Raw genomic sequence first — 25,848 nt, 5'->3', positions numbered from 1 at the left:
TATAAGTAATTTCCACCCTATCTCAATATGTTTGAAAGGGTTTCATCTGAAATATCCATTTCAAAGAGTCAATACTGGATTGTAACTAAAATTTCATGAAATGTTTAGCTAAATCATAGTTACATCTCACCAAATTTTTTTGACTGAAAATAGTTTCTTGCTCATATCAACTTGCCATTACACTATAAATTTCATTTTATTTTTGCTTGTAACTTCCCTGTTTATTCATAGTCATAATGGTTGGATCTGCAATAGCAAATGAATTAAGAAAAACTAAAAAACTTAATGGCAGTAACTTTCCTCTCTAGAAATGTAGGATCAAACTTACATTAGATCAAGAAGATGCTGAATACATATTAGAATAAGATGTTCCCTCTATTCTTGGTGATGATGCATTATTGGCAGTTAGAAAAGCCTATCAGAAATACCTAAAAGATAATAAAACAGCCCATTCTTGCTTGTTAACATTTATGGAACTAGACATTGAAGTCTTGTTTGAAGAATATAGGAATGCTAAACAATTATTTGATGCAATTAAGGAAGCTTATGGAAAGGTAACTGAATCCTATGTCCAAATGTTAATAGAAAAATATTATGCTTGTAAGATGAAAGATGGAGATTCAATGATAGATTATATTAATAAGATGAGTGTTATTGCAAAAGAATTAGCAGTAGCTAAGAATCCTATCCCCGAAAAAATTCAGGTGTCTACTATATTGCATAGTCTTCCAGGCTCTTGGGAAAATGTGGTTGTTGCCTTAAATCTTTTTGGAAGAGACATTAATATGAAAAACCTACCAAACTTGCTAGGCCTAGAAGCTGAACAAAAGAGCAAAAAGGCTCAATCATCATCATTTATAGTTGCCACTAATCCAATTAAAACCAATAAAACTACTGAAAAAATTGAGAACTATAAAGGTAAAGGAAAGTATCATAATAAACTTAATTTTTCAAGGAAGTTCAAGAAAACTAAAGGCAAATGTTTATTTTGTGGGAAACCAGGCCATACCAAATATAATTGTTATCAAAACAAGAATAATAAAGATAACAATCATAATAAATCAGCAAAGAAAGATATCAGTTGTGTGGTTTCTGAATCATTACTCACTGATATTGATTATGTTGATTGGTGCATTGATTTGGGTTCTTCTCCCCATATATGCAAATCCATTGACCTATTTATGGAGATGAAGGATATGAAGTCTAGCGAACATAGGATCTTCATGGGAAACAATACCTATTGTGATGTACTAGGTGTTGGGAAAGTGAAAATAGTCATCAATGAAAATACAAATCTGATCTTAAATGATGTAATGTATACATTTAGTGTTAGGCGGAATCTTTTATCTATACCCCTCTTGGATGAAAAGGGTTTTGATGTTCATTTTAGAGGAGAAAAAGTGTTAATTGGGAAACATGGGAGAGTCTTATTGTTTGGAACTAAGTCTATGGTCTGTATCATTTATCTATTAATAAAGTGAATGTCTCTTTTGCTTATTTTGATTGTGTGTATAATGTGGATGAAAATATCTAAGACTTTGCCATATTAATAAAGACAAAATAACGAGAATGTCTTCAAGTGGCTTAATACCTAAGATGGAAATTAACTTTAAATACTGTGAACCATGCCTTAGTAGAAAATTATCTAGATTACCATTTATTAAAGGAAGAGAATCAGAAGAATTGTTAGATACTGTGCACTTATATGTTTGTGGTCCACTAAATGTAAAGACACACAAGGGAATGGAATACTTAGTGACCTTTATTGATGATAGTTCTAGATTTGGATATGTTTATTTGATTAAAAGAAAATTTGAGGTATTAGAAAAATTTAAAGAATACAAGTTAGAAGTAGAAAACCAATTAGGAAGAAAAATAAAAATATTAAGAAGTAAAAGAGGTGGTGAGTATATATCTAATCTATTTAATGATTTTTGTATACAAAATGGAATAAAACATTAATTAACCATGAGTTAAACTCCACAACAGAATGGAGTTGCTGAACGTAGGAATAGAACTCTACTTGACATAGTAAGGTCAATGTTATCATACTCTAATCTAGGAACACATTTCTGGGGTGAAGCATTAACTACAACAATTTATATTATAAACAAAATACCAACTAAAGTACATAAATTGACACCTCATGAAATCTAGTTTGGTAGAAAACCAGACCTATATAATATTAAATTTTGGGGTTTTGGTGCTTATGTAAGAGTTCTTAATCAACTAAGAAACAAACTAGATAACAAAAGCATAAGATGCACATTTATAGGATATTCAAAAAACAATAAAGGTTGCAAATTCATAAATCATAAATCTGATGGATCTATTGAATTCATAGAAAGTCAGGATGTTGTGTTATTAGAGGACCAAATAAAATATGAAAATGATAGTGTCTTGACTCAATTATTTGAAATAGAAAATGAAGATGTACAAAAAGAAACATATACAATAAATAAATCACCTAAGAATGATACATTAGGAAAAATTCAAAGAGAATGATTCCCCTCTTCCAAACTGAAAGATTATTATATCTTCTTAAATGAAGAATCATTAGATGATCCAATAAACTATTCGGAGGCTATGGAAGCACTCGATAAAGAAAGATGGAAAAAAGCCATAAATGAAGAACTAAATTCAATAAATAAAAATCAAGTGTGAGAGTTGGTATATTTGCCTAGTAATAGAAGACCAATTGGAAGCAAATGGATCTTCAAAAAGAAATTAAAAGTAAATGGTTCTATAAAAAAAAATATAAGACTAGGCTTGTAGCAAAGGGATATACATAAGTTGAAAGTATAGATTATGAAGAAACTTACTCATCAGTAGCAAAATTTACTTCCATTAGAATTTTAATGTCCTTAGTTGCACATTTTAATTTAGAGTTATGTCAAATGGATGTAAAAACCGCTTTCTTAAATGGAAAGCTAAATGAAAAAATTTATATGACACAACTAGAAGGATACATAAGATAAGGGCAAGAAATCAAAGTATATAAATTGAACAAGTCTCTATATGGACTAAAGCAATTCATCACAAAACTTGGGTTTATCCCAAATCTATTCGATCACTATATTTACTCTATGAATAGTGGGAGTTCATTTATTATACTCTCCTTATATGTTGATGATATTTTAATAGATAATAATAATATATCTATGATAAATGAAACAAAACATTGTTTGAGTACTAATTTTGAAATGAAAGGCATGGGAGATGCTAGCTATGTACTTGGAATAAAAATAAAAAGAGACAAAAAATATAAAACATTATCTCTTTCACAAGAAAATTATTTACAAACAATACTTAAAAGGTTTAACATGACAAAATGTAATAGAATCGATACTCCCATTTGCAAAGGAACTAAAATGTCGAAAAACATGGCACCTAGAAATGAAAGAGATGTAAATTATATGAAGAATGTTCCTTATGCACAAGCAGTTGGTAGTTTAATGTATGCAATGTTATGTACAAGACCTAATTTGTCTTATGTTGTTAGTCTTGTAGATACCAAAGTAATTCAAGAATTGCACATTGGTCAGCCATTAAAAGAATTATAAGATATTTACAACAAACCAAGGATTATAGGCTAATATACTCTTGTGATCAATTAGAATTGATGGGTTACTGTGATGGTGATTTTCCAAGAGACCTAGATGATAGAACATCTACTACCATGTTCATCTTCCTTCTAGGAGGAGAAGCCATTTCTTGGGCAAGCAAAAAGCAAGGATGTGTAGCCAAATATACTATGGAAGCTGAGTTCATAGCTTGCAACACAACAACATCAGAAGGAATTTGGATAAAAAGGTTCTTTGAATAATTAAAAATACTAGGTGCACCTGAAGGAGCTATCAGAATGTTCAATGATAATGAAGCGGCCATCAAAATGATAAAGAATGGAGAAATTGGTCCAAAAGGAAAGCACATTGACTTGCAATACCGGTATCTTCATGATATCTACCAACGGAATGAGATCCTAGAAGAGCACGTGCCGACAAATGAGATAGTTTCTGATCCATTGACAAAGCCCATTGGGGTTAGTGATTTTAAAAGGCACGTGGTATCAATGGGATTGAGAAGCAACCAAACATCTCAAGCCTAACTGGCCAAATGGGAGATGTTGGAACGGGTGGCCATAGGCCCTTGATTTGGAATGCTCAACGTATAGAAGAATCCACTGGCCATGTGAAAAGCCACACATTGATGGAGTAGCTTAATAATATCATCCCTATGAACACACTATAACACACACCAATTACAGTTTTTATTATATGTTATTATTTATTTTCTAATAAAAATAAATTTGTTTTCTATAAACTGTTTTTGACATGTTCACAGGGTGGTTATTGGGTCTGAGTTGGATCCATTTCAGCCTTTGACTAAGTCAGCAAGAGGATGTTTGGCTTAGAATGGGCTGAGTGATCATGTGGTTTAAAACCATGATCATTGAGACACTTGTCTCAATCCGAAGGGGTAGAACAAGATTAATATTGGTGAAGTTTATCCTTGGTAATGGCTCTTATTTCTTCTTTCATAGGAGAGACGTTGTGGCAATTACCTATAAAAGGGAAAGAGTAGAAGTCTCAAAGGAACCGACTGAATATCCTCTTTATTGGAAGGCTATCAAAACCTCCAAGAAGTTCTGCCCAATTCGGATTGTATTATCAGCTTTGTGAAGTCCAAGGTTGTGTTCAAGTGTTGCTGGATACATCAAGAAAAGTGAAGTTATTCTTTGTTTGCTGAATCTTATTTGCATTTTATTTTGTTAGTATTTTGTTATTGTTTTACAAGATTCTGGACTTTGACCACATTCAAGTCCACCAGTAGAACATAGTTACAAAATAAACCTTCAGTTGATCAACCCAAAACTAGTTCAGATTTCAGAATGAATTAAAAAAAACATTTTTTATTGCACAATAATAAAAAGAAAAACAAGACCTGTTCATTTTTTTAGCTTACTGAGCCTGGTGAGTCGGTTGACCCAGCAAGGGATCGGTTTACTGATGAGTCTAAGGTGGGCATTGTTATTGAAATGGTTACAATTCTGGTGATGAGATTGTAAGTGTTGCCTGTGTATTCCTCTGCTAGCTTTTCCATGAATGCTTGGACTTCTCGAATGCTCGGTATATTCGAGAAGAGAAGAAAAATGGAAGAACTAACGATTGGTTAACACCTCAATCGGTTCAGTCTCAAGGTAGAAGACAATGAACAGTGTCTTCTTTTGGAGGATAGTTTTGACATTTTCAAAATTTTAAGTTGCACATGTCATCAGGTGATCAGATAACTAATGGTTTGTTAACAGTAGGGACTAACTTGACACTTTTTGAAAGTTTGGGTGTTGTAATGACACGTTTAAAAGTTTGGGTACTAACTTGACACTACCCCCAAAGTTTAGGGTACTAAAGTGAAATTTTCCCTATAAAATAATATCAATTAATAAAATTCTTTTGATAATTTTTTATTAATACAAGTTTTTATTTAAAAATAAATTTAACATAAATTAATGCATGTTTATTAATAAAACAACAAAAAAAGTAAGAAAATATTAGTTTCAAAAGTAACTCTTATAATTTGATATTCATTTAATTTTTATTTTTAAAGAATAAAATGATACTACAAATTTGTTGATAAACTAAAAAATTAACAAAATTATTAGACTTAAACTTAATTATTGTTAGCCTAAAATCCCTTAATGCATTTAAAAAATAACAAAGTTAATTACTTTAAAAAATGTTAGTAAAATTTAAAACAATTTAATAAACAAATTAGTACAACTAGGAATGTCACAATGCTCCTTCCAACTTGGGCAATAAGTTGGGGGTCAACCCAAGCCCAACCCTAAGTCTCAAACCCTAAGCTTGAGCTTGGCCCAACTTCTCAACTTGTGGCCTAACTTGAGTCTACCAATTGAGCTTTGTAACCTAATTTCCAAGAAGAATATATTTATAATATGTAGATATGTATATCGTAAAATGTTCCATAGGCTCATATTTGGTGGGATTGGACTTAGGCTACCTAAGGCCTCAACCCAAGCACAACCTAAGTTTAGGTTAGGCTTAAGTTTTTTGGCAACTCAATCCTAATCTATGCAAAAAGCTCTATTTGGGTAGAATTGGGACTAAGATGTGCCTGCCTAAGTTATATCCCTAAGTTCTTTTAACAAAGCATGTGCATCACACAAATTCCTACTTTTAGGCAATTGGAAAGTGAGAGTAAAATGATATTTGGCTAATAATTTAGGAGAGGGAGATTTTAGAAATATTTTTAAGTAATAGGATTTGGAATGCTCTTAGATACATTTACATGTGGCACATGTTATGCCATTATTAAGGGAATTAGAAAATAGGAAAAAAAAAGGAGAATGCTTACTAAATAGCAACTAAGGCTTGTGTAGAAGCAATAACAACTTAGAAGATACCAATATGGGTTAGACTATGATATGGAAAAAATATGATATCTGAAAAACTTCTTACCAATCAATTGGAATCATAAAAGTGGTAGCCAATGAGGTGTTATTTATCAAGATTTATGGGTGGGTTTAGATTAATCAAAACTCGTCTCATACCATATCTTTTCTGCATCATAAAATTTCCCATTATCAAATGTTAGCTTTTCTACGAATAAAGTTAAATTATACAAGCGTTACTTTGTATAAGGGTGTTTCCTTTGGTCTTGTAACATGCAATGCAAGGGTGGATTATGCAATATTTTCAAATGGTGATCATCTTATTAAGGCAATGCCATAGAGATGTAGGATAGTTATCGAGGTTTCAAACCCATCACATGTCGCGTTCATCATCTTGGAGCGATCCTCTATCATATCATCGCGAAAGGTCTGCGACTATGATCGTCAAATTCATCATCACAAGTGTTCCAATGGTTTCTTTCGTGCCATCACAGCTTTCATGGCAAGGCTAATCCTCTGCGTGCTTATGATTCATGTTCTCATCACAATCTCTACGATGCCAATCCACATATACTTACAATGGTAAAGATAAATAACCAACCATTAATGTGGCCCAATAAGACCAATAATCAAACTAGAGTACCTTGTGATGGGCTCAAAGTTAATTAATTCCATGTTTATGTAACCAGTACATACCCTTACCCATTTAATCCATGTGAATAATTGATAATTACTTAATTATATATGTAGCAATCCAATGGTCTAATGTTTTATTTTTTAACCAACAATTGAAGCAGTTGGTCAGAGATGTCAACCCATCACCTGGTCAGATTTTCATATACATTTCACCCCCAAACCGCTAACTAACAATAGCCAACAATCTCTTAACCAGTTCGGCTTGAACCATTCTATATTTTTAATTATATTTTATTTATTTTCAAATCTTACTTTGAGCGGTCAAGTCCATTTCCATATCATCTCTATCCGGCATCATGGTTTTTTTTCCCTATATTTATCATATCACAGGTTGACCCATTTAGCCCTATAAGGTGCAACTTAAAAAAACACAAAGATTTCATTTCTGGGTCAGGTTTAAAAACACTACCTTACTTACTTCACTTAGCTATATATATTTAAGGGTAAATTATAAAGACCCCCTGTACTATGGGTAAGGCCGCTTTCTATTAGTTTTCAGTTGAAATCTACCATTATAATATTTTTTAATTTCCATATTACCTTAGTAATAATTATTCAAACAATTGGTAAAAAAAAATTGTTCATCTTCACCAAGCTCACTGTACATAAATAGCAGCGGCACTAATCCCTTCTACCTCAGATTCCTTTACATTTCTATCTCTCCCCTGATCTCTCATATTCCTCTTTCCCTTTCTCTCCTCCCCTGCAAAAACTGTCTTCTATCTGTATGCCCATCATGTTCTGTTTCATTTTACTTCAATCAACACTCTAGTCGTTCTACTCCTTCCCCAGTTTACCTGTTGAAATTATTTTGCCTCAACTGAAAAGTACTGCTACATGATAATTGTAGATGTTTTACTAAGAAAGATAAAAATTCCCCTTACTCATAGACAACGAGAGGAAGAAGACGTGGTTTCATGGACGAGGAGCAACGGTAGAGGAGATAACAAGGACGACATGGGCTTTCTATCTAAGTTCAAGTCCATGTTAGAGACGAATGAACGTATCTTATTTTTTCTTCGATAGACATGCGTATCCAAGACGTATCCTAATACATATCTTAAAATTGTCTTTCCAATACTTTGAACCTTGATTTAAATTGCTAACTTGCTATATTTGCCACAAGGAAAGATATCGTGGAGCAAACTTTCGCTGTTTGGAGCTTCTTCCACATGACACGTTACCCCCACTCAATCCCTTGCTTGTCTTTTTGCTTAAAAAAGTGAGAGCAATTACTCTTTTACCCACATCGATGGCAATGTGTCATGTGCAAGAAGCTTTCAAACAGCCTGGGTTGTTTTTTACAAACAGCCAGGATTTTTCCCACATCATGCAATCTATTTAAGTAATGCCTGTTCAGGCTATAATACCAAAAAAAAAAGGTAACGCCTGTTTTATCTGTCTAATTTACTTTTGACATTCTCACTGTTTCCTTCTGATGAAAATCTGCATCTCAAGTCTGCAATTGTTTTCTTTTTATTATTGGTATAGTGCCTTGCTGCAGTGTAAATTCACCTTTCCCTTTTTCCTCCTGTGTTGCAGCATGGGGCTTGACCTCTCAAAGGGAACTATCCGTAACAACTTAGAAGCTGGAGTCATTGAACCTGCAATGAGCAAGGTGAAGATATTGCAGGTAAAGATTATAACCTGTTGAAGTAAATCAGTTCATGGCCGTTATTCTCAACAATTGATATCTAAATCCGTTTCTCCTTTTTTTTTTTCTAGTTTGCAACTGAAGCTGCCATTACAATTCTCCGGATAGATGACATGATCAAGCTTGTCAAAGATGAAAATGAGAATGCGGAGGAATAGAACTTCAACCTAAAACATAATTCAAGTTGTCATGTGCATGCTTTTTCTAGATTTTGTGGATGTTTACGTTGTTTTTTGTATTCAATAGCCTTGACTGTTTCAACTTTCAAGAATGTGTTTGTATCCTGGTTTCAAATATTCCAAATTCTGCGAGTACTAGAATTCCGTAATTGAAGGACTGTAATTCAACGAGAGCATGGGTTCTTCATTTAGTCCGTTCCCATATCTAATAGCGAACAAATTCTTCATCCAATGGGTCGAAATAGATGATGGGGTATTTTTGTAATTTTAATCGATAATTCATATATTTGTTGAAATAACTGGGGTATTTAGGTTTTTCTATCTTATAACTAATGGCAGGTATTAAATTGTCACAAACTGAAAATTAGGTATTAGATTGTCGCATTTTAAAGTTTGGATATTAAATTGGCACTCGATCTAAAGTATTCGGTATCTATCAGGAATTTTCTCTAAAAATAATTACATTATATAAAACATAGGAGGGAATGTTGACGATTTATTGGAATAAAAGAAGAGAGTTTCATTGACAAGTATTAGTGTATGAAAACAATGGTTTTGTTCTTTGCAAGTAAACTACCAAATAAACTAAACCCATTAATATGCGAATCCCTTCTAAAAAATAATAAAATAATATGTTAATCCCTAACGTTCTCCACCTTCATTCGTCTAACTCTACCCAAAAATCCTTCTCATAATCAACTCTACCAGCCAGACAAACCCTTTACACCACTTGTTTTGCTTCATCTAGAAATCTAGCAAATCATAAGAGGGCAACTCTACCATCCAGCAAACAATGGCTAGGATGATGCATCTGCATCGGAACAAACCCAGGCACGGCATATGGAAAATATGATGGCATCATTGGCTGCGTGTTCGACGGCCCTGCTACCCTTTGGTTGCAGGGTCCCACCGTAAGAGGGCAAACGAGTGGATACTGGCACAGCTCAGTGGGCCCACTATGATCATCACTACCGTTCATCGCAATCATCTGGGTCATCATCGTATTTGCATGAAAGACACCAACGGGCAGAGGGTGGTGAGATAGAACTTGCTGATTCAGCACGCCATCATCCATCATACCGCTCCAGCTGTGATATTCATATGGCAAGTACACGAGATCAGGAAAGGGGTTACAGTTCTTTGATGGGTTAGTGTAGTACTCGATCATCCCAGCCATTTCTTCCTGCAACTTCTGCTTCTTCGTCCAATCAATCCTCGTATTAACCTCTGCAAGCTTGGAATCAACGTCCGAACAGAGTTGGCTGAGTTGCTCTTCATAGAAATTGTTGAGCTGATCGAGGAACTTAGGGTACTGGGTCTCGTTGTTGTTCTTCTGCCGCAGCTGAGCGAGCTCGTCCAGCGTCTTCTTCTTTCGGCCCACCAAGAAGTCACCGAGACCAAGGCTGTGTCGCTCTCTTTCTTCCTTGGGGAGGTTCTTGAACCGCTCAATAATCCGACGGACTTCGGCAGGGTCCTCCGGCCATGTCTCCGGCGTAACCGGGCCCACGTTTCCGGGCTGTTTCGGTCCAAGGATGATAACGCAGGCGTCGACGTCGCAGAGAGTGGAGAACTCGAAGGCTTTCTTCTTCAGCCCCTTCTGTCTCTTGCGGAACGTGGTCAAGCGATCTTTCTCTTTGGCTATGAGATCCATGCTGAGTTTCCGACGACCCATCTTGTGTTCTTTGTAACGCCGTATCTCGCTTGAAACCTCTGAAGAAAAGGACGCAAAGAAGAGAATATATTTAGTACTTCGGAGATGTTTAGTTACTAAAAAGTTTCCTACCACGAACACAGAAAATGGAAACCTTCTAATTTTTCAACTGACTCTGTCTTCTTCCTATACTCGCCCAACTTGGATATGAGCGCGTGAAATTGGTCTCGGCTGAGAGCTTTGGTGAATAAGTCTTCTGGTTGGTCAGAGGTAGAGATGTGCTGTGTAGAAATAGTTCCGGCTTGAAGGTGCTGGTGCACAAAATGATAGTCGATGTCAATATGTTTTGTGCCATTGTGAAAGACTGGATTGAATGCAATATGTAGAGCGGCTTTGTTGTCGCTGAAGAGAAGCATTGGTCTAATATGATGGAGGCCAAGATCAGTGAATAGACATTTTAACCATAGCAGTTCATTAGTTGCAACATTCATCGACCCGTATTCAGCTTCAGCAGTTGAACATGCTCGGCTACTTTCTTGTCTTCCATGAGAGAGGTGAATTGCCAAGAAAGGTGATGTAGCCTGTTGTGGATCGTCTTGTAAGTGGATAGCCAGCCCAATCGAAATCGCAGAAACCTCTAATCACGAGGCCATTAGTGGATGACAATAACAGTCCATGATGTAAGGTGCCCTTAAGATAGTATGTGCATAGCAGTGTTCATGGGATTGAGTTGGCTTCTTCATGAATTGACTTAACGTATGCAGGGCATAATTAATGTCCGGGCGTGCGACATTTAGATAAAATCGTCGATAGGAATCTGGATGTGCAAGTGTAGGTCCCTTATCTGTTGCCAAGTATTATTGTTGAGTCATTGGATGTGGACTGGGTTTACATCCTATCATTCTAACATTTTTAAGGATGTCAAGAATATACTTGCGCTGATGCATGAATATGCCGGAATCTGACCTTATGAACTCGATTCCAAAAAAATAATGTAGAAATCCTTGGATCAACAATTCGACTTGGATCATTACCAACAATAAGAAGTTCGCCATCTTGTACATGCTTGCCAAAGACCCTCCCATAGCAGAGACACAGGATCAAACCTGTGGTATGGGTCTCATGTGCACCCTTCTCTTTCCTTGCTCAACTGTTAAGATACCAAAAAAAAATCTTATACATGGTTTTGCACTCAATAAAATACAATATCTACTACTTTAAAGTTCTTTATTTCTGCAATTATCAATGCCTTGTTTATTTATACTCAATTGTTTTATTTCACAATTGGAAAACAAAATCTAGGCCTTGTGAAACACATTTTTTTATGGAGTTTGGGGGCAATTATTTTTCTTTGTGGCCCTTCACTCTTTAAAGAGCCATGCAATATTTTTTGTACAACATTTCTCTGTCGCTTTCTAACTGATGATGTACAATTTTTTATGGGCAGAACTCTTGTCACTACTATTTGGTCTAAAAATTGCAAGTTCTCTAGGCTTTACAGACAGTTTAGTGGGAGGTGAGTCATGCATTATTGTGGAATGTCTAAGACAAAATCCAGCTATGGACTATGGAGATATAGGAAATGGTAAGGGAGAATGCAAATGAAGGACCTAAGGGCTAATGTTGGGTGAGTCCTAGTGAAGGGAATGACATGGTTGATACACTAACCAAACAAGGTGTGAATAGGGATCACATGTTTTGAGGGACTGTAAATAATGTACAAACATTTTAAAGGTCATTATCCAATATTGGTCCCAGTTATCTGTGGTATTGGGAGGGGGTGGACTGGATATGGTCCTAATCTTTGGCATTTTTTTTTTCTTTTGGCACAAAGTAGCTGCTCTGAGACTCAAAACTGCATTTCCATGCCATAGGATTTGCAAAGAGTACACCATTTATTAATTTCCTGTACTGTTGCATCAGATTTGTGGGATTAGCTCTTGATTTTTTGATGCAGGTGGAACAGGCCAGCAGATGTTAGCAGGCTTTTTGACCCTTCTGCCTTTGCTTTGCACCATTAAAGAGGAAGAATAATGTGGAGGATTGCATGAGCAGCACTGCTTTGGACAGTGTGGAAAGAAAGGAATGACAGAATATTCCAAGAAAAGGTGCGATGCCTACAAGATCTGAAGGAATGTATTCTCTACAAGGCTATAATGTGGCTAAAATCTCTGGATTTATTTCAGCAGTTCTCTTTGAAGACAAAGATGCACATGAGCAGGTTACCCCCACCTGAAGGGTTGGAGGGGTTGCAGCTGGTGCCTCTCCTAGTGTATTCTGTAATACTTCCTCTTGGTTCTGAAAGCCCGAGGTTTTATCCTTAAGCCAAGTAATGGCCCTAATGTACAAACATTTTAGTATATCACTTGTACTAACCTTACGTTCTTTTCCATATATTTATAAAAAAAAAGTGTTGGTATAGACCCTTGGTGGCAATGTGCTGGTTGCTAAATTTCAAAGAGATTAAAAGCAGTTAATAATACTTATTATTTCATTAGTATTAGGGCCTGGGAGGATTTTTGTCATCGGGTTTTTAATTCTTGATAGACTCTGGAATGGGAATCCCATTCCCCCCATTCTCCCTAGAATGGGAATCGGAATCCCATTCTTCTTACCGGAATGGGCCATTACTTTTCCGATTCCAGGCACCTATTCCTGGAAACGAAATGGACCTTAAATATAATGATGGCTCATGGGGTGTCTAGTTTACTCAGGCTGAAAATTCTTCTCTGTGATCATTTGAAGCACCATTAGATCTTGACTGGCAATCAGATGGCTTTTGACATGGCTCACAGTCCTGTTCAATATGACTGAACCAAAGATATTGAGTCGATATATACATTTGACCAAGAAAATGGTTTTTCCTGAAAAAGTATGTCCACCCTTTGTGAGGTCAAAGTGTTGACTTACTGATGTACTCAGAAAAGAATGGTAAGAATGTAATGTTATATACACCTACCTTTCTAAACATTGTCCATTGGTGGTATTGGGAAACTACTTTCTTACACTTATTTATATATTCTATGGTTTCCCACGATGAATTGCTTAACAAGTTTACCTCTCCATGTAGATTTCATTTTGTCGTTATTTAATGTTTCCTTTTAAAGAAAAATGTTTGTCCATACTACTATTTTGGTTTTAGTTGTTTCTTGGAAGGCTAACATTTGATTTTTAATTTCTTTAGTAAACACTAGATTTTTGTCATTTGATGAACAACCAATTGCTGCTGCATTAATTGCTCAAGTTAACCATGCATTGTTGAAAGATAATCAGAAGTAGCCATTAAGGTTTGTTTTTTATTGGGCCCTTATCGAATCCATGTGGATTGATTGTACATAATCTCTTTGTACAATGTCGTTCTTATTTGGTAGGGTTTTCAAAAAAAAAGTTTTTTTTTTTTTAATATTTGGAATCAGCATAAGAAAAAGAATTTTCATTTTTTTGACTTCTGTTGTGCATTGTGTTTCATATTTTAGTCATAATTGCAGTGTAGGTCATAACTTTCATTGAGATATTTTAGTTGGCGTTTAACAAAATGGAAAAAATATCTCAGTTGATAACGAACAATTTTATGATGCAAAGCTGCTATTTTTTTATTGGCAAAAGTGAAACATCTCATCCTTATACCAACTATATGAGGTTCGCTACATGAATACTGTTTTACTAATCCATTTTATTTCATGTCATATCAACTGTAGAACTTAACATATATAAATAACAACTTCAGACGTTGTTTTGCCATGAATCCTGTGCACAATATGGAAGGGAGAATCAGATCTTTTATTAACAGGAGGGTATGAGCATTCCAATGTACAACAGACAATGACTAGAACAAATATGGAAATAACAACTTCGGTGGATTACTATTTTACCTTTTGTTCTATTCAACCCATTTTTTAATATTTCAGAAATCCCCCTCAAAACCCATTTTTTCAGCTTCCTTGAAATACCTTCAAGCAGTACAATGAGAGCAAAATGTCTCTCAACCTGTAAAGATCTTATATACAAGGCAGTTGGGTTCTTAAGGGTATTTTAGACATTAAAGTATGTTTAATAAGGCTGAGTTTTGGACTGGCATGGGGTTCCCTTGACACTTTGAAAAGTTATGGTGAGTTTAAGGGAAGTGCTGAAAAGTTACGGTGAGTTTTAGACAATTTCCCTTTTTTTCTTGCTTCCACGTCATTTCTACTCTCCAAGAACGGGATCTGTGCCTCACATGCACATCCACCATGCATTGGGAACATCTCCTGTGAATAATAACTTTTAAGTACGGAAGATGTTCCCCTCCATATATTACCCACCAAGCCAAGTCAGCATCATCTCAAACCTTCACACAGCTCTATAAGCGCATCAGCTTCGGTTGCCACCCAAACTTTATGTCAGACTCATCACAAGTTGGACGGAGGGCCCAGAATGTTTGGGGTGATATACAGTCTTCTCATTATAGGAAGGATACTAGTTTTCAACCATAATAAGATCTTCATTGGTGGTTTACTTGCAAAGAACAAAACCATTGTAATCATACACTAATACTTGTCAATGAAACTCTTTTTGAGACTCTTCTTTTATTCCAATGAATCGTCAATATTCCTTCCTATGTTTTGCATAATGTAATTATTTTTAGGGAAAATTACTGATACATACCCTGTACTTTAGGCCGAATGCTAATTTAATACCCAATAAAATGCAACAATCTAATATCTGAACTATCAGTTTGCGACAGTTTAGTAACTGACGTTAGTTAAAAAGACAAAAAAACCTAAATACCCTCAATTATTTCGACTAATGTATGAATTACAAATTAAAATTACAAAAATACCCCATCATGTATTTCGACCCATTGCATGAAGAATTTGTTCAATGTCCTAGGGACCTCAAAATTGTAAAATTGCTCTCGAATTTTATAAAGCATATTGGCAAAGTGGACTAGCTTAGCTTGCATGTGGGTAGTGTACTACTTGGACTGATGACACGCATGTGGGAAGAAACATTCATGTCCACCCTATTACATGCTGGAAGCACAGCATAGCAGCCGTCTACCATTTCACGTAATCACGCTTAATAACCACGGTTGGGAAGCCGCATACAAAGACAGGTGTGATGACTGATGAGTAAACTCAAAAGATTTCGTCTCATATGCTATTAGATATGGGAACGGACTAAATGAAGAACCCATGCTCTTGTTGAACTACAGTCCTTCAATTACGGATTTCTAGTACTCGCAGAATTTGGAATATATTTGAAACCAGGATACAAACACATTCTTGAAACAGTCGAGGCTATTGAATACAAACAAAAAACAACATAAACATCCACAAAATCGATACCCCCTCCAAAAAAGAGGGCCACACTGGACTGGGACCACAGTTCTGAAGTAGAAAAAACATGCACATGACAACTTCAATTATGTTTTAGGTTGAAGTTCTATTCCTCCGCATTCTCATTTTCATCTTTGACAAGCTTGATCATGTCATCTATCCGCAGAATTGTAATGGCAGCTTCAGTAGCAAACTAGAAAAAAAAAAGGAGAAACGGATTTAGATATCAATTGTTGAGAATAACGGCCATGAACTGATTTACTTCAACAGGTTATAATCTTTACCTGCAATATCTTCACCTTGCTCATTGCAGGTTCAATGACTCCAGCTTCTAAGTTGTTACGGATAGTTCCCTTTGAGAGGTCAAGCCCCATGCTGCAACACAGGAGGAAAAAGGGAAAGGTGAATTTACACTGCAGCAAGGCACTATACCAATAATAAAAAGAAAACAATTGCAGACTTGAGATGCAGATTTTCATCAGAAGGAAACAGTGAGAATGTCAAAAGTAAATTAGACAGATAAAACAGGCGTTACCTTTTTTTTTGGTATTATAGCCTGAACAGGCATTACTTAAATAGATTGCATGATGTGGGAAAAATCCTGGCTGTTTGTAAAAAACTACCCAGGCTGTTTGAAAGCTTCTTGCACATGACACATTGCCATCGATGTGGGTAAAAGAGTAATTGCTCTCACTTTTTTAAGCAAAAAGACAAGCAAGGGACTGAGTGGGGGTAACGTGTCATGTGGAGGAAGCTCCAAACAGCGAAAGTTTGCCCCACAATATCTTTCCTTGTGGCAGCAAGTATAGCAAGTTAGCAACTCAAATCACTTTTAGAAACTGAAAGATCTATACCATTTTACCATAAGATATTCCTAACATATGGAGAAGAAACCTATTCCCATTCTTTACAGACTATAAAGAAATTTTGGCTTGGGATGGTAATGCAACAACAAGAGGGCCTTGGACATAACAATTCAAGCTGTCATGCATGGTCTTCATGCACAAAAGCGTGAGAAAAGTAGGGTCATTTAATCACTGAAAAACCATCACCATAATCCCAACCTTGTGCTCTGCTTAAACAGAGGCCTACAAAGTAAAATAAGAAAGGGAAAAAAATACCTTGACAGGTGCTGTTTATCAGCTTTGGTTTGTGCAGTGTGATGATATGCCCGAAGCTTTGCAACCAATTCTGTGGCATCCTTTGCAGCATTTACAGCAAGAACCTGCACCAAATACAGGCATCATCAACTTAGATTATTCTAAAACGGATATGAAATAAATAACAAACAAAATAAAATTAAATGATATTGGTTCAAAGAGAACCTTTGGTATAATCAAAAGGGATTCAGCAAATTCTGCAATTGCCAACTGTTCTCGGGATCCCAAGGTTGTTGCAAGATTCTCCAAGTAGACAGATAAAGCAGCTTCAACCGCACCACCACCAGCTACCACCTACATCACCCCAGGTCATGGAAATGAGAAATAGGACGCAGAATGATGTTTCATAGTAATTATGAACAAATTTCTTTTGGACTATATCCTACTCTCATTTTACACAGCATCAAGGAATGTAATGTTTTTTTTTTTTTTTGATGAATAAGGAATGTAATGTTACTCACCTTCGAAAATGATCAGGGCCAGGCTAAGAATAGAAGCATAATTTTATCCAAGGTCTACATGGGTTTCTGATATGCTGGGCCACCAGCAGTCCAAGCCCAAGAAATAATTTATAAGCCAAAACCTACGATTTTGGGTTTTCCAACTTTACATAAATTACTGGAGCTGGTTTTGGCAGTCCTATTCTTTTATTTATTTAATTCTACCATCTCAATTTGTTATTTTTTTTTAAAGTTCTATGCTGTTTTAAATAGAGCCCTAGACAAATCCTTACCACACTCATCAAACCCTGTGTCCCTACTTATGACATTTTGGACTAATATGAAAGTTCTTAGTCGTTTCTGTACCAATCCCCTAAAACCTATACTAAGCCCAACCAAATACCTGAATTTTTCATCCTACTTTTTGAGTGGTTACTTTTCCATCCAGATTCAACCTTGGGTCATCTAAATAGGATTTCTTTACATCAATTTACAGTCACACTGACAGGCTTAAACTCTCACCTTTAGCCTGGATAATAGCCCCTATTACCCAGAACCTGTGGATTGGCTACACGTTCAACTAATCAATTATCCATATAACAATCCTATAAGCCACCTTTTGTCGGAGTTTCTCAATGTCATATTAGCCATCCAAAACTTCAATCTTTTACCTTAAAATATTTGACTGCTAACCTTGGACATATAGCAAGGATCTTTAGGTGGTGGATATTTGTCACATGATTATGGTATAGAGAATAAGATGGACCCTCAATCAAATTGCCGTGCAGAAGAATCCCAGGTTACTCAGGCATGTCAAAAAACTGATCAGCAGACGTGATATTATCTGTTTATGTTTTGGTAGCTGATAAATATGGAAGTACTTCTGAACTGTTTTAGTGTATATAAGGTTTAGCTAAATATAGTAACAAGGATAGAACTTATAAACCTTATGTGCAAAGAAAGTCCATCAACTGGTTGTGCATCCAAAAGACAAGGAAATAGAACTATTTGAGAACCGGACTGCACATATATACTGAAAGTCACATGAATACTATATATAATATATTTTCCAAATGTTATTATACTTTGAGTCTAAGGGATAGATGGTTAGTTCCTTAATTTGTAGGGATTTTTATAGTTCAGTCCACCTCAGAAAACTGACCCCCAGGTCAGATGAATCCTGCCTGTGGATTGATGTGGACTGCAGTCCACTTATCCCTAATTTGTAAAGCAAATGACCAGGGTTCAAGCCTCTCAACTCACATTTTCTTTAAAATGCGGGTGTATTAAAGCAAATATATACATTAAAGAGGCATAGAGTAGTGGGTTAATGGTAACAAGATAACGTACACAAAATACCATTGGTATTTTGAATCCTTCATTCATTAAGTGGCTGGGCAGTCTTATAAAACCGGGACTGTTTCACCGGTTAAACTGAACGGTCAGACGATTTTGACCACTTTTTCTTGAGTTGTGACCTTGTGGGTTTTAGGGTATGACCAAACCAACAAGGGGTCCAGATCATGATTCAACCAGTGCAACCAATTGGTCCAGTCCGGTTTTCTAAACACTGGGAAAAAGACCTGATACAAAAGAATAATACCACACATCCTTCAACTCTTTCTTAACAAGACATTTGCAGGACTTGGAAGTCTTTGGAACCGATATTTAATGGAGACGGTATACATTCTATGAATACGTTCCGACTTGCTTTTTAATATCCTCCTATTTCCTTCAATCAATAATCCCCAAATTACTACGAAAGAGAGGTAATGGTCAATAGAGTTGGAATCATTTTTTAAGGAAATAGAAACATCACATACGTCTCAAAAACATTGTTGAACTGGTGACCTGTCCAATCAATTGATCCAGACAGTTGAAGTGGTGACCTGTCAACCATTGACCCAGATGGCTGAACTGGTGACCTGTCCACTTGGAAGGAAACCAATTCAACCTCTGCATCAGTTTTTAGAACATTAAAACTGATCACAGTTCTTCCACATCAGCTACTAGAAAGAGTGCAACTACTGCAACATGTACATTATTTAATGACCAACTCCCCCCACCCCGACCCAACTTACCTGCAGAAAAACAGGGCCTAAGAAGTGGCCAAATGGGTTCTAGTGAAGTTTCATTCCTAACAGGTAGAATTGATGGTTCAAACATGGAATCTTCCCTACAACAAGTTCATGTTTAATAAGGTTAACATCTTCCAGTCTAGCTGAATAGAATGTGAACAAGTCACTGGTTTAACCATCTGGTTCAATGGATCGATCCATGATGTCACTCAAGATAATAAAAACATCTCAGAAAAATAAAATAATAAAAAGACCTGGTAACACAGTCAACAAGTTGAGCGGCTGAATGGTTCAACCATCTAGGTTAACAGGTATGTTGAACCAAACCGGAATTGCACCTTGGTCACTGGCCAACCGGCAGGTCAATAACAGGTTGAAAAACTGATGGATGTGCCCAACAGGGAAAAGATGTTCCACACAGGAAGTTGAATACATGATTTGAAAGTAACTTGTAGGGAAAACTGAATTTCAAATCTTAAAATATTGTCTCAATAGAAACAGTAAGGAGTCTAGGCTTACCACATTGGATTCAAGAGTTCTCTTGACAATGCACAACGCATCATGCAAAGCTCGCTCCATCTCATCCAGCATGTAGTCATTTGCACCTCTGAGGATGACAGAGACCTATGGAGAAAAGGAGATAGCCAAAGAAAGTTAAATGAAGAGAAGTCACACCATATTAAATATCTATATTAAGTAAAAACCATGTCAACATTTGAACATCTAATATTAATAACTGTAAAATCCTCAACATATTATTTATAATTCATATATTATATGCATTTCTAGTACTTATCTTATATATTTAAATTTTATTTATAATATTTATTATAAATATTAAAAAGCTGAAAAATCAAACTGATCAGTTTCGGTTAACAGTTTTCAAAAACCGGTGGTACTGGCTCAGTTTGGAAAATAGGCCCACGATCAAGGTTTAAAGTATCAGAAATGTAAGGTGTATCGGAAAGATAATTTTAAGAGATGTAATGGGATATGCTTTGAATACATATAGGTACGGACGAAAATCAAGATACACATAAATATGCTAAAAAACTCAAATAAATCCTAAAAATATATTAATAACGATAGTTACAAGTTTTATATGAATGTAAATAAGTTACTTAAAAGTAAAAAAAAAAAAAAACTGTAATTTAATGGTCTATATAAAATTCAAGATATCGGGACACACTTAGTAACTATTCACAAATGATGGAATAACTAAAACATGAAAATATTACATTATCTTTTATGTGAAGTTTGTGATTCAATAAATATTACATTACCTTTTCCAAAAAAAAATAACTATAACATGAAAAAACAAAAAAAAAACTAAAATGTATATTGATATATATATATATATAAGTTTTAAAACAATCAATATATATTATCTTTATATTTATTAATACATAAATTTTAAAAATTAATTCTAACATTTATTGATAAGCATACACTAAGAAAAAGAGAAAATTTATTTAAAAATAAAAATGCATAAACCTATAACAAGCAAATGTGCGTGGCTTAGTGGTGAACCTCTAGTTGTTAAAGCCTAATGTCCAAAGTTCGAATCTTGCTATTGCTAAGTTTGTAGTTTTATACTAACAAAACGAATTTAATGAGAAAGAGGGTTATTAATTAACGAAATTAATGATGAGAAGAGAATTCCAATTAGGCACTAAAATTGAAATTCAAATTTAAAATTATGCATTAATTACAGGAGTAATTAACTAATTAATGAGAAAGAAATTGCACTTAACTATAGGAGTAAATATAAAATTAATGAGGTAATTCGGCCATAAATATAATTTAATGAAATTAATGAGAGAGAAGGGGACTTGTATCAAGCTGTATCGAACTGTTTCGGAACCGTATCGCCCGATACAGACACGAAACAGTCCGACACAGGGCCCGATACAGACCAATACATACAAAAAGGAACGCTACAGATTATTTCTCTGTGTTCCGTGTATCGGACTTATACCAGAACAATACGTATCGGCCAATACGGTCCGATACATTGTGAAACTTTGAACCTTGGCAACGATTCAATTGACCTAACTGTGAGCACTCCTACAAGGTATAAGCTTAGGTATTATCCTTGCTCAGCCATTGAAGATAAAGCACAATGATTAATTAGTCAAAGACAGCTTCTTACATCCTAATATAATTATGAGATGGTACATGAAACAGTCTGTATGCACCGTCCTAAAGGCTAAAAGTTCACAAGAATCCATGCTAATATGCTAACATCCAAGATGGGTGCATAATTCCTCAGCTCCTGTGAACCTAGAGTACACCACAGGTCATACAGAATATTTCAATTAAAAGCCTGAGTTTATCTAATACTAATTGTGGTCTTGGGTTTCGCAAGGCAATATCTAAAAGCAAGGAGATTGGAACACATGTGTAGGCAGGCAAACCTGTTCCAAAGGAATTTCCAGGCTGGAATTTCTGTTATTAGGGATACAAACTCAGAAAAAGGATTGCAAGGCCTTTTTTCCCCTTCTTTTTTCAGGTGGCGGATAAAAAGGGGAAGGACAATGTGGAGAGGACTAAGGGCTGCAGTGTGTTGGACACTTTGGGAAGAAAGAAACTCCAGGATATTCTCAGAAGCTCAGAGAGGAGGAGCAGATCTGAGGGCTATCATTCAAATTAGGGCGGTACAGTGGCTGAAATCTTTGGAGCTTTTCACAGATTACACTGTGGATGACTTGTTGAGGAAGTGGGGTGAAATTGCAAGTTGCACACAAACTAAGTCAGTAATGTGTGTGGCTTGGACCCCTCCACCTAGTGGTTTCGTGAAACTAAACTTTGATGGGTGTACCAGGGGAAATCTGGGACAATCAGGGATTGGGGGTGTTTTTAGGGATGAAAATGGGGTCATTTTTGCCATGTTCTCAGGCCCAATTGGAGTGGGTGACTCCCTTAGAGCTGAGATCTTTGTAGTTATGGAAGGAATCCAAAAAGCTAAGGAGTTGGACATCAGGAAACTCTTAATTGAAGGGGATTCAGAGGTGGTGATAGGGTGGCTGCTTAAAGATCACAATGGTTTATGAAAGTACAATAATGAGAGGAGGAAATTCAAGTGGCTTGTGCGGGAGATGGAAGTTAAGATACGTTGGGTTAAAAGATCGGCTAATTCCCTATCTGATGGTTTAGCTAAACAAGGGGCAGAAAGGGACTCACTTTTTTGGGCCAAGCTGTAACTGTAGTGTGTTTTCTTTCTTTCTTTCTTTTCTTTTTCTTTTTTTCCTTTTCTTGAGGTTCTTTGTTGCTCTTGGAAGATAAGCGTGTTTGTCTTCCTTTTGTAAATCTTCTATTGATGAATTAATGAAAGTGTTATTGATCAAAAAAAAAAAAAAAGTGAAACAAAAGCAGTATAGTTTCAGCCAGTTTACATTCCACCGGATCAATTACATCCTGGTAAATAGATATAGTAGACAAGCCAACTTTAAAGACTGAGGTCCATGGTTCAGGAGGTTAGATAAAACTTAGAAGCTATAACAAATACGCACCGCACTTGAACTTTTGGTCCCTTTTATCATAATCACATCATCATCAGAAATCTGCTCCTCAACAACTTCCTCGGCATAACCAAGAAGTGATGAATCAAATGTTTCCTCTCCCTCCATATCAGCAAAGGTTGAAACCTGTGATAAATCATGTCATTTAAGTCACTTCCGGAAAAAAAAAAAAGCGATAGCTGGTGAAATATGTCAGTTCCCAAAAAAAGTGTAATGTATTCACGATAGCCTAGCCCAGATTACTAGAATATAGTTGGCATTTCGCATCCACTCAACTAATTGGGAAGTTGAATAAATCTCTGATCAAATTCATTCCTTATAGGGCTGGCTGAAAGCCCAGTAGCTTTATTATTCATAGAGACAGTAAAGATAACATCAAAATTTACAAACAGTTTTTGACAATTCAGAATAAAATTAAGAATATTTTAAGGATAACAACCATTCTCTTCCTTAAATTTACCAAAAGGAAACATTAGTATACCTAAATGACCTCATTTTAACTATTGCTTTTTTTACAGGTAGTCAAGAATCAGAACATTAAATCTCAGAAGCACATTAGGAAGTCAGAAAAGTTATTAATAAAATGTCTGTGAAACTTACAACTGTTGCACCAGTAGCCTTGGCAACATGACGCAGATCCTCTTTGCGAACGCGCCTCACGGCAATTGCCCCAGCCTCTACAAAATACTAAAATAAGAATTGAAAAAGTATATTAGAACTACATCTATAACACAAGGATAAATATGCTATGCATTTGATGGATCATGCATGTGTTTAGAAAAAAAATTGTTCAAATATAAAGCAGCTTACTGAAACCCAAATATGGAAATAGCATTGCTAACTGGAAAAATAAAATACACAATGTATTGCATGATGCACCTATTATGTGTCAGAGCAAATAATAGAACTACTATAGGCAAAGTTAAAAAGACGATGCAATACAACTATAACAAGACTGGTAAATCATGATTTTGTTATAAATAGCAATCATGGGAATTAGTATATATAGTAAGTTTAAATGATACCAAAAATAATAATTTCAAAATAAAAGCAAATTTCTGGGCCCTATTCCTTAGACACCTAGAAGTAGAAAATAAATAAATAAAACTTAAAAATACCAATATCAGCATCACTAAAAATAGGGCTGTTCATAAGGAGACCCAACCTGACCCAACCCGAGTCGGCCGGGTTTTCTTCAGCACCGGTCGGTTTCGGGTTGTAAAAAATCATAAACCGATGGTTCGGGTCGGTTTCGGTTTTCATGTGTGAAAACCAAAACCGACCCGAACCGAACCGACTTAGTAGTTAGTAGTTAGTTCCAAGTTAGTAGTTACAACCTACTTAGTTCCTACTTAACTAAGTTGTCTCTATCCTAGTTACAACCTAACTTAATTTCTAGTCTTCTAGTTAGGAATGAAATTAATGGCAAGTATTGTAAGACAACTAGACAAGGAATTTTTTTGGAAAAGTTTAAAGAAAAGAATCAAACGATCCTAGTTTCTATGGTCTTTTACACCAAATTGGCAACCAATTACAATTAGAATTAGGTGTCCTTTTTTACTTAGATTAGAAGGTTTCTTGAAATATACAAATTTCAGTCTTCTTTCTCTAATACAGCTTGACTTTCTATTTTCTTGATAACTTGATTGGGGGGTGCTCCTGCTTCACAAAGTTATTGGCCTGTTTTCTCTTAATTTATGTGCTTTCCTTGCTGGATGATGTTGCTAGCTACTTCTCTGACACCCAATCTACCAATTTATTACCATGGTTGAACTTAGAGCCAAAATCGACCCAACCCGACTCAAACCGACCAGGTCGGTTTTTCTTAACACAGGGTCGGTTTCGGCTTCAATTTCAGGTAACCCGACCAGGTCGGGTCGGTTGGAAAAATCTCAGTAAACCGACCCAACCCGACCCGTGAACAGCCCCAACTAAAAAATATAAACTTGATGTAAGAATTGAAAAACAGATTTATTTCTCCATGGATTTTTTTCCTTGCTTCTGTATCTGCATCAATAGATCACCACCATACCAACTATTTACCCAACAAAGTGCTAGTTCACACCCACAAAATGGAAGAACAAATTCAAAGAATCCTTTTACAGACTCCGGAATCCAACCGGAAAGGTATACGCACAAATCATTACAGTTTAATAGGAAAATGTTGTCAGAGAATTCTACCAGCTTCAAATGCAGAATCTTTACTCGTGCCAGAAAAAGTCCATGTAGATGCATTTATGTATTACGGTCCTGAACACTATATATTGCACCCAGATCCTTAATTTTTGCTACAGAATTCCAAGTAAAATCTGCCAAATCTGCACCCGTTTTTCTGTAACAAGTATGAGGGAATGACCAGCGTTGATGCATTTTGACATGCAAGCAATATATATTATTTATAATATAATTGAAAATACTGATATTAGAAAATGGAGATTTCTACACAGCACAAACGGAAGTCTCGTATAGGGGATTACATTACATGATAACAACTTTGGCATTTTTTCTTTATTTTTTAGTTGTCATGTTGTAAAGTGATTATTGAATTCCTTTGTTGCTATTATCCCATTATTAGTTAAAAATAATACATTCCGCATATTAAATAAAGCTCGCTTGCTCTCTCGAGAATATTCCAATTCCAATCCCCACCTAACAGGCACATCTTAAGCAGTGATATCACAAGAATTTGGGCTAACATGGATCCAACTTCCAGATATCCATCCACGCCCACACCATACA

General features: G+C 35.7%; 2 protein-coding genes across 2 annotated transcripts in view; both read right to left on the bottom strand.

The window, feature by feature from the left end:
- Positions 1–9,501: 9,501 nt before the first annotated feature.
- LOC148792231 (agamous-like MADS-box protein AGL30) lies at positions 9,502–11,723 on the bottom strand. Its single transcript, XM_088886540.1, has one exon. The coding sequence runs from the start codon at positions 10,611–10,613 to the stop codon at positions 9,702–9,704; it is 912 nt and encodes a 303-aa protein (XP_088742666.1). The 5' UTR covers positions 10,614–11,723; the 3' UTR covers positions 9,502–9,701.
- Positions 11,724–15,772: 4,049 nt separating this feature from the next.
- Positions 15,773–25,848, bottom strand: part of LOC104611038 (T-complex protein 1 subunit alpha) — a 33,508-nt gene continuing 23,432 nt past the window's right edge. Inside the window, exons 11-17 of the mRNA XM_010277953.3 lie at positions 23,710–23,796; positions 23,101–23,235; positions 20,108–20,212; positions 17,236–17,364; positions 17,032–17,135; positions 16,195–16,285; positions 15,773–16,103 (exon numbers count right to left, since the gene is read on the bottom strand). Coding sequence (XP_010276255.2) covers positions 16,017–16,103; positions 16,195–16,285; positions 17,032–17,135; positions 17,236–17,364; positions 20,108–20,212; positions 23,101–23,235; positions 23,710–23,796 — 738 coding nt within the window. The 3' untranslated portion in view covers positions 15,773–16,016. The remainder of the gene's footprint in view (positions 16,104–16,194; positions 16,286–17,031; positions 17,136–17,235; positions 17,365–20,107; positions 20,213–23,100; positions 23,236–23,709; positions 23,797–25,848) is intronic.

The sequence above is a fragment of the Nelumbo nucifera genome, chromosome 4, assembly GCF_055504915.1.
Source record: "Nelumbo nucifera cultivar China Antique chromosome 4, China Antique-T2T, whole genome shotgun sequence".
Lineage (NCBI taxonomy): Eukaryota > Viridiplantae > Streptophyta > Magnoliopsida > Proteales > Nelumbonaceae > Nelumbo > Nelumbo nucifera.
The sequence above is the reverse complement of the archived record's forward strand: the minus strand, read 5'-3'. Positions and strand labels throughout refer to the sequence as shown.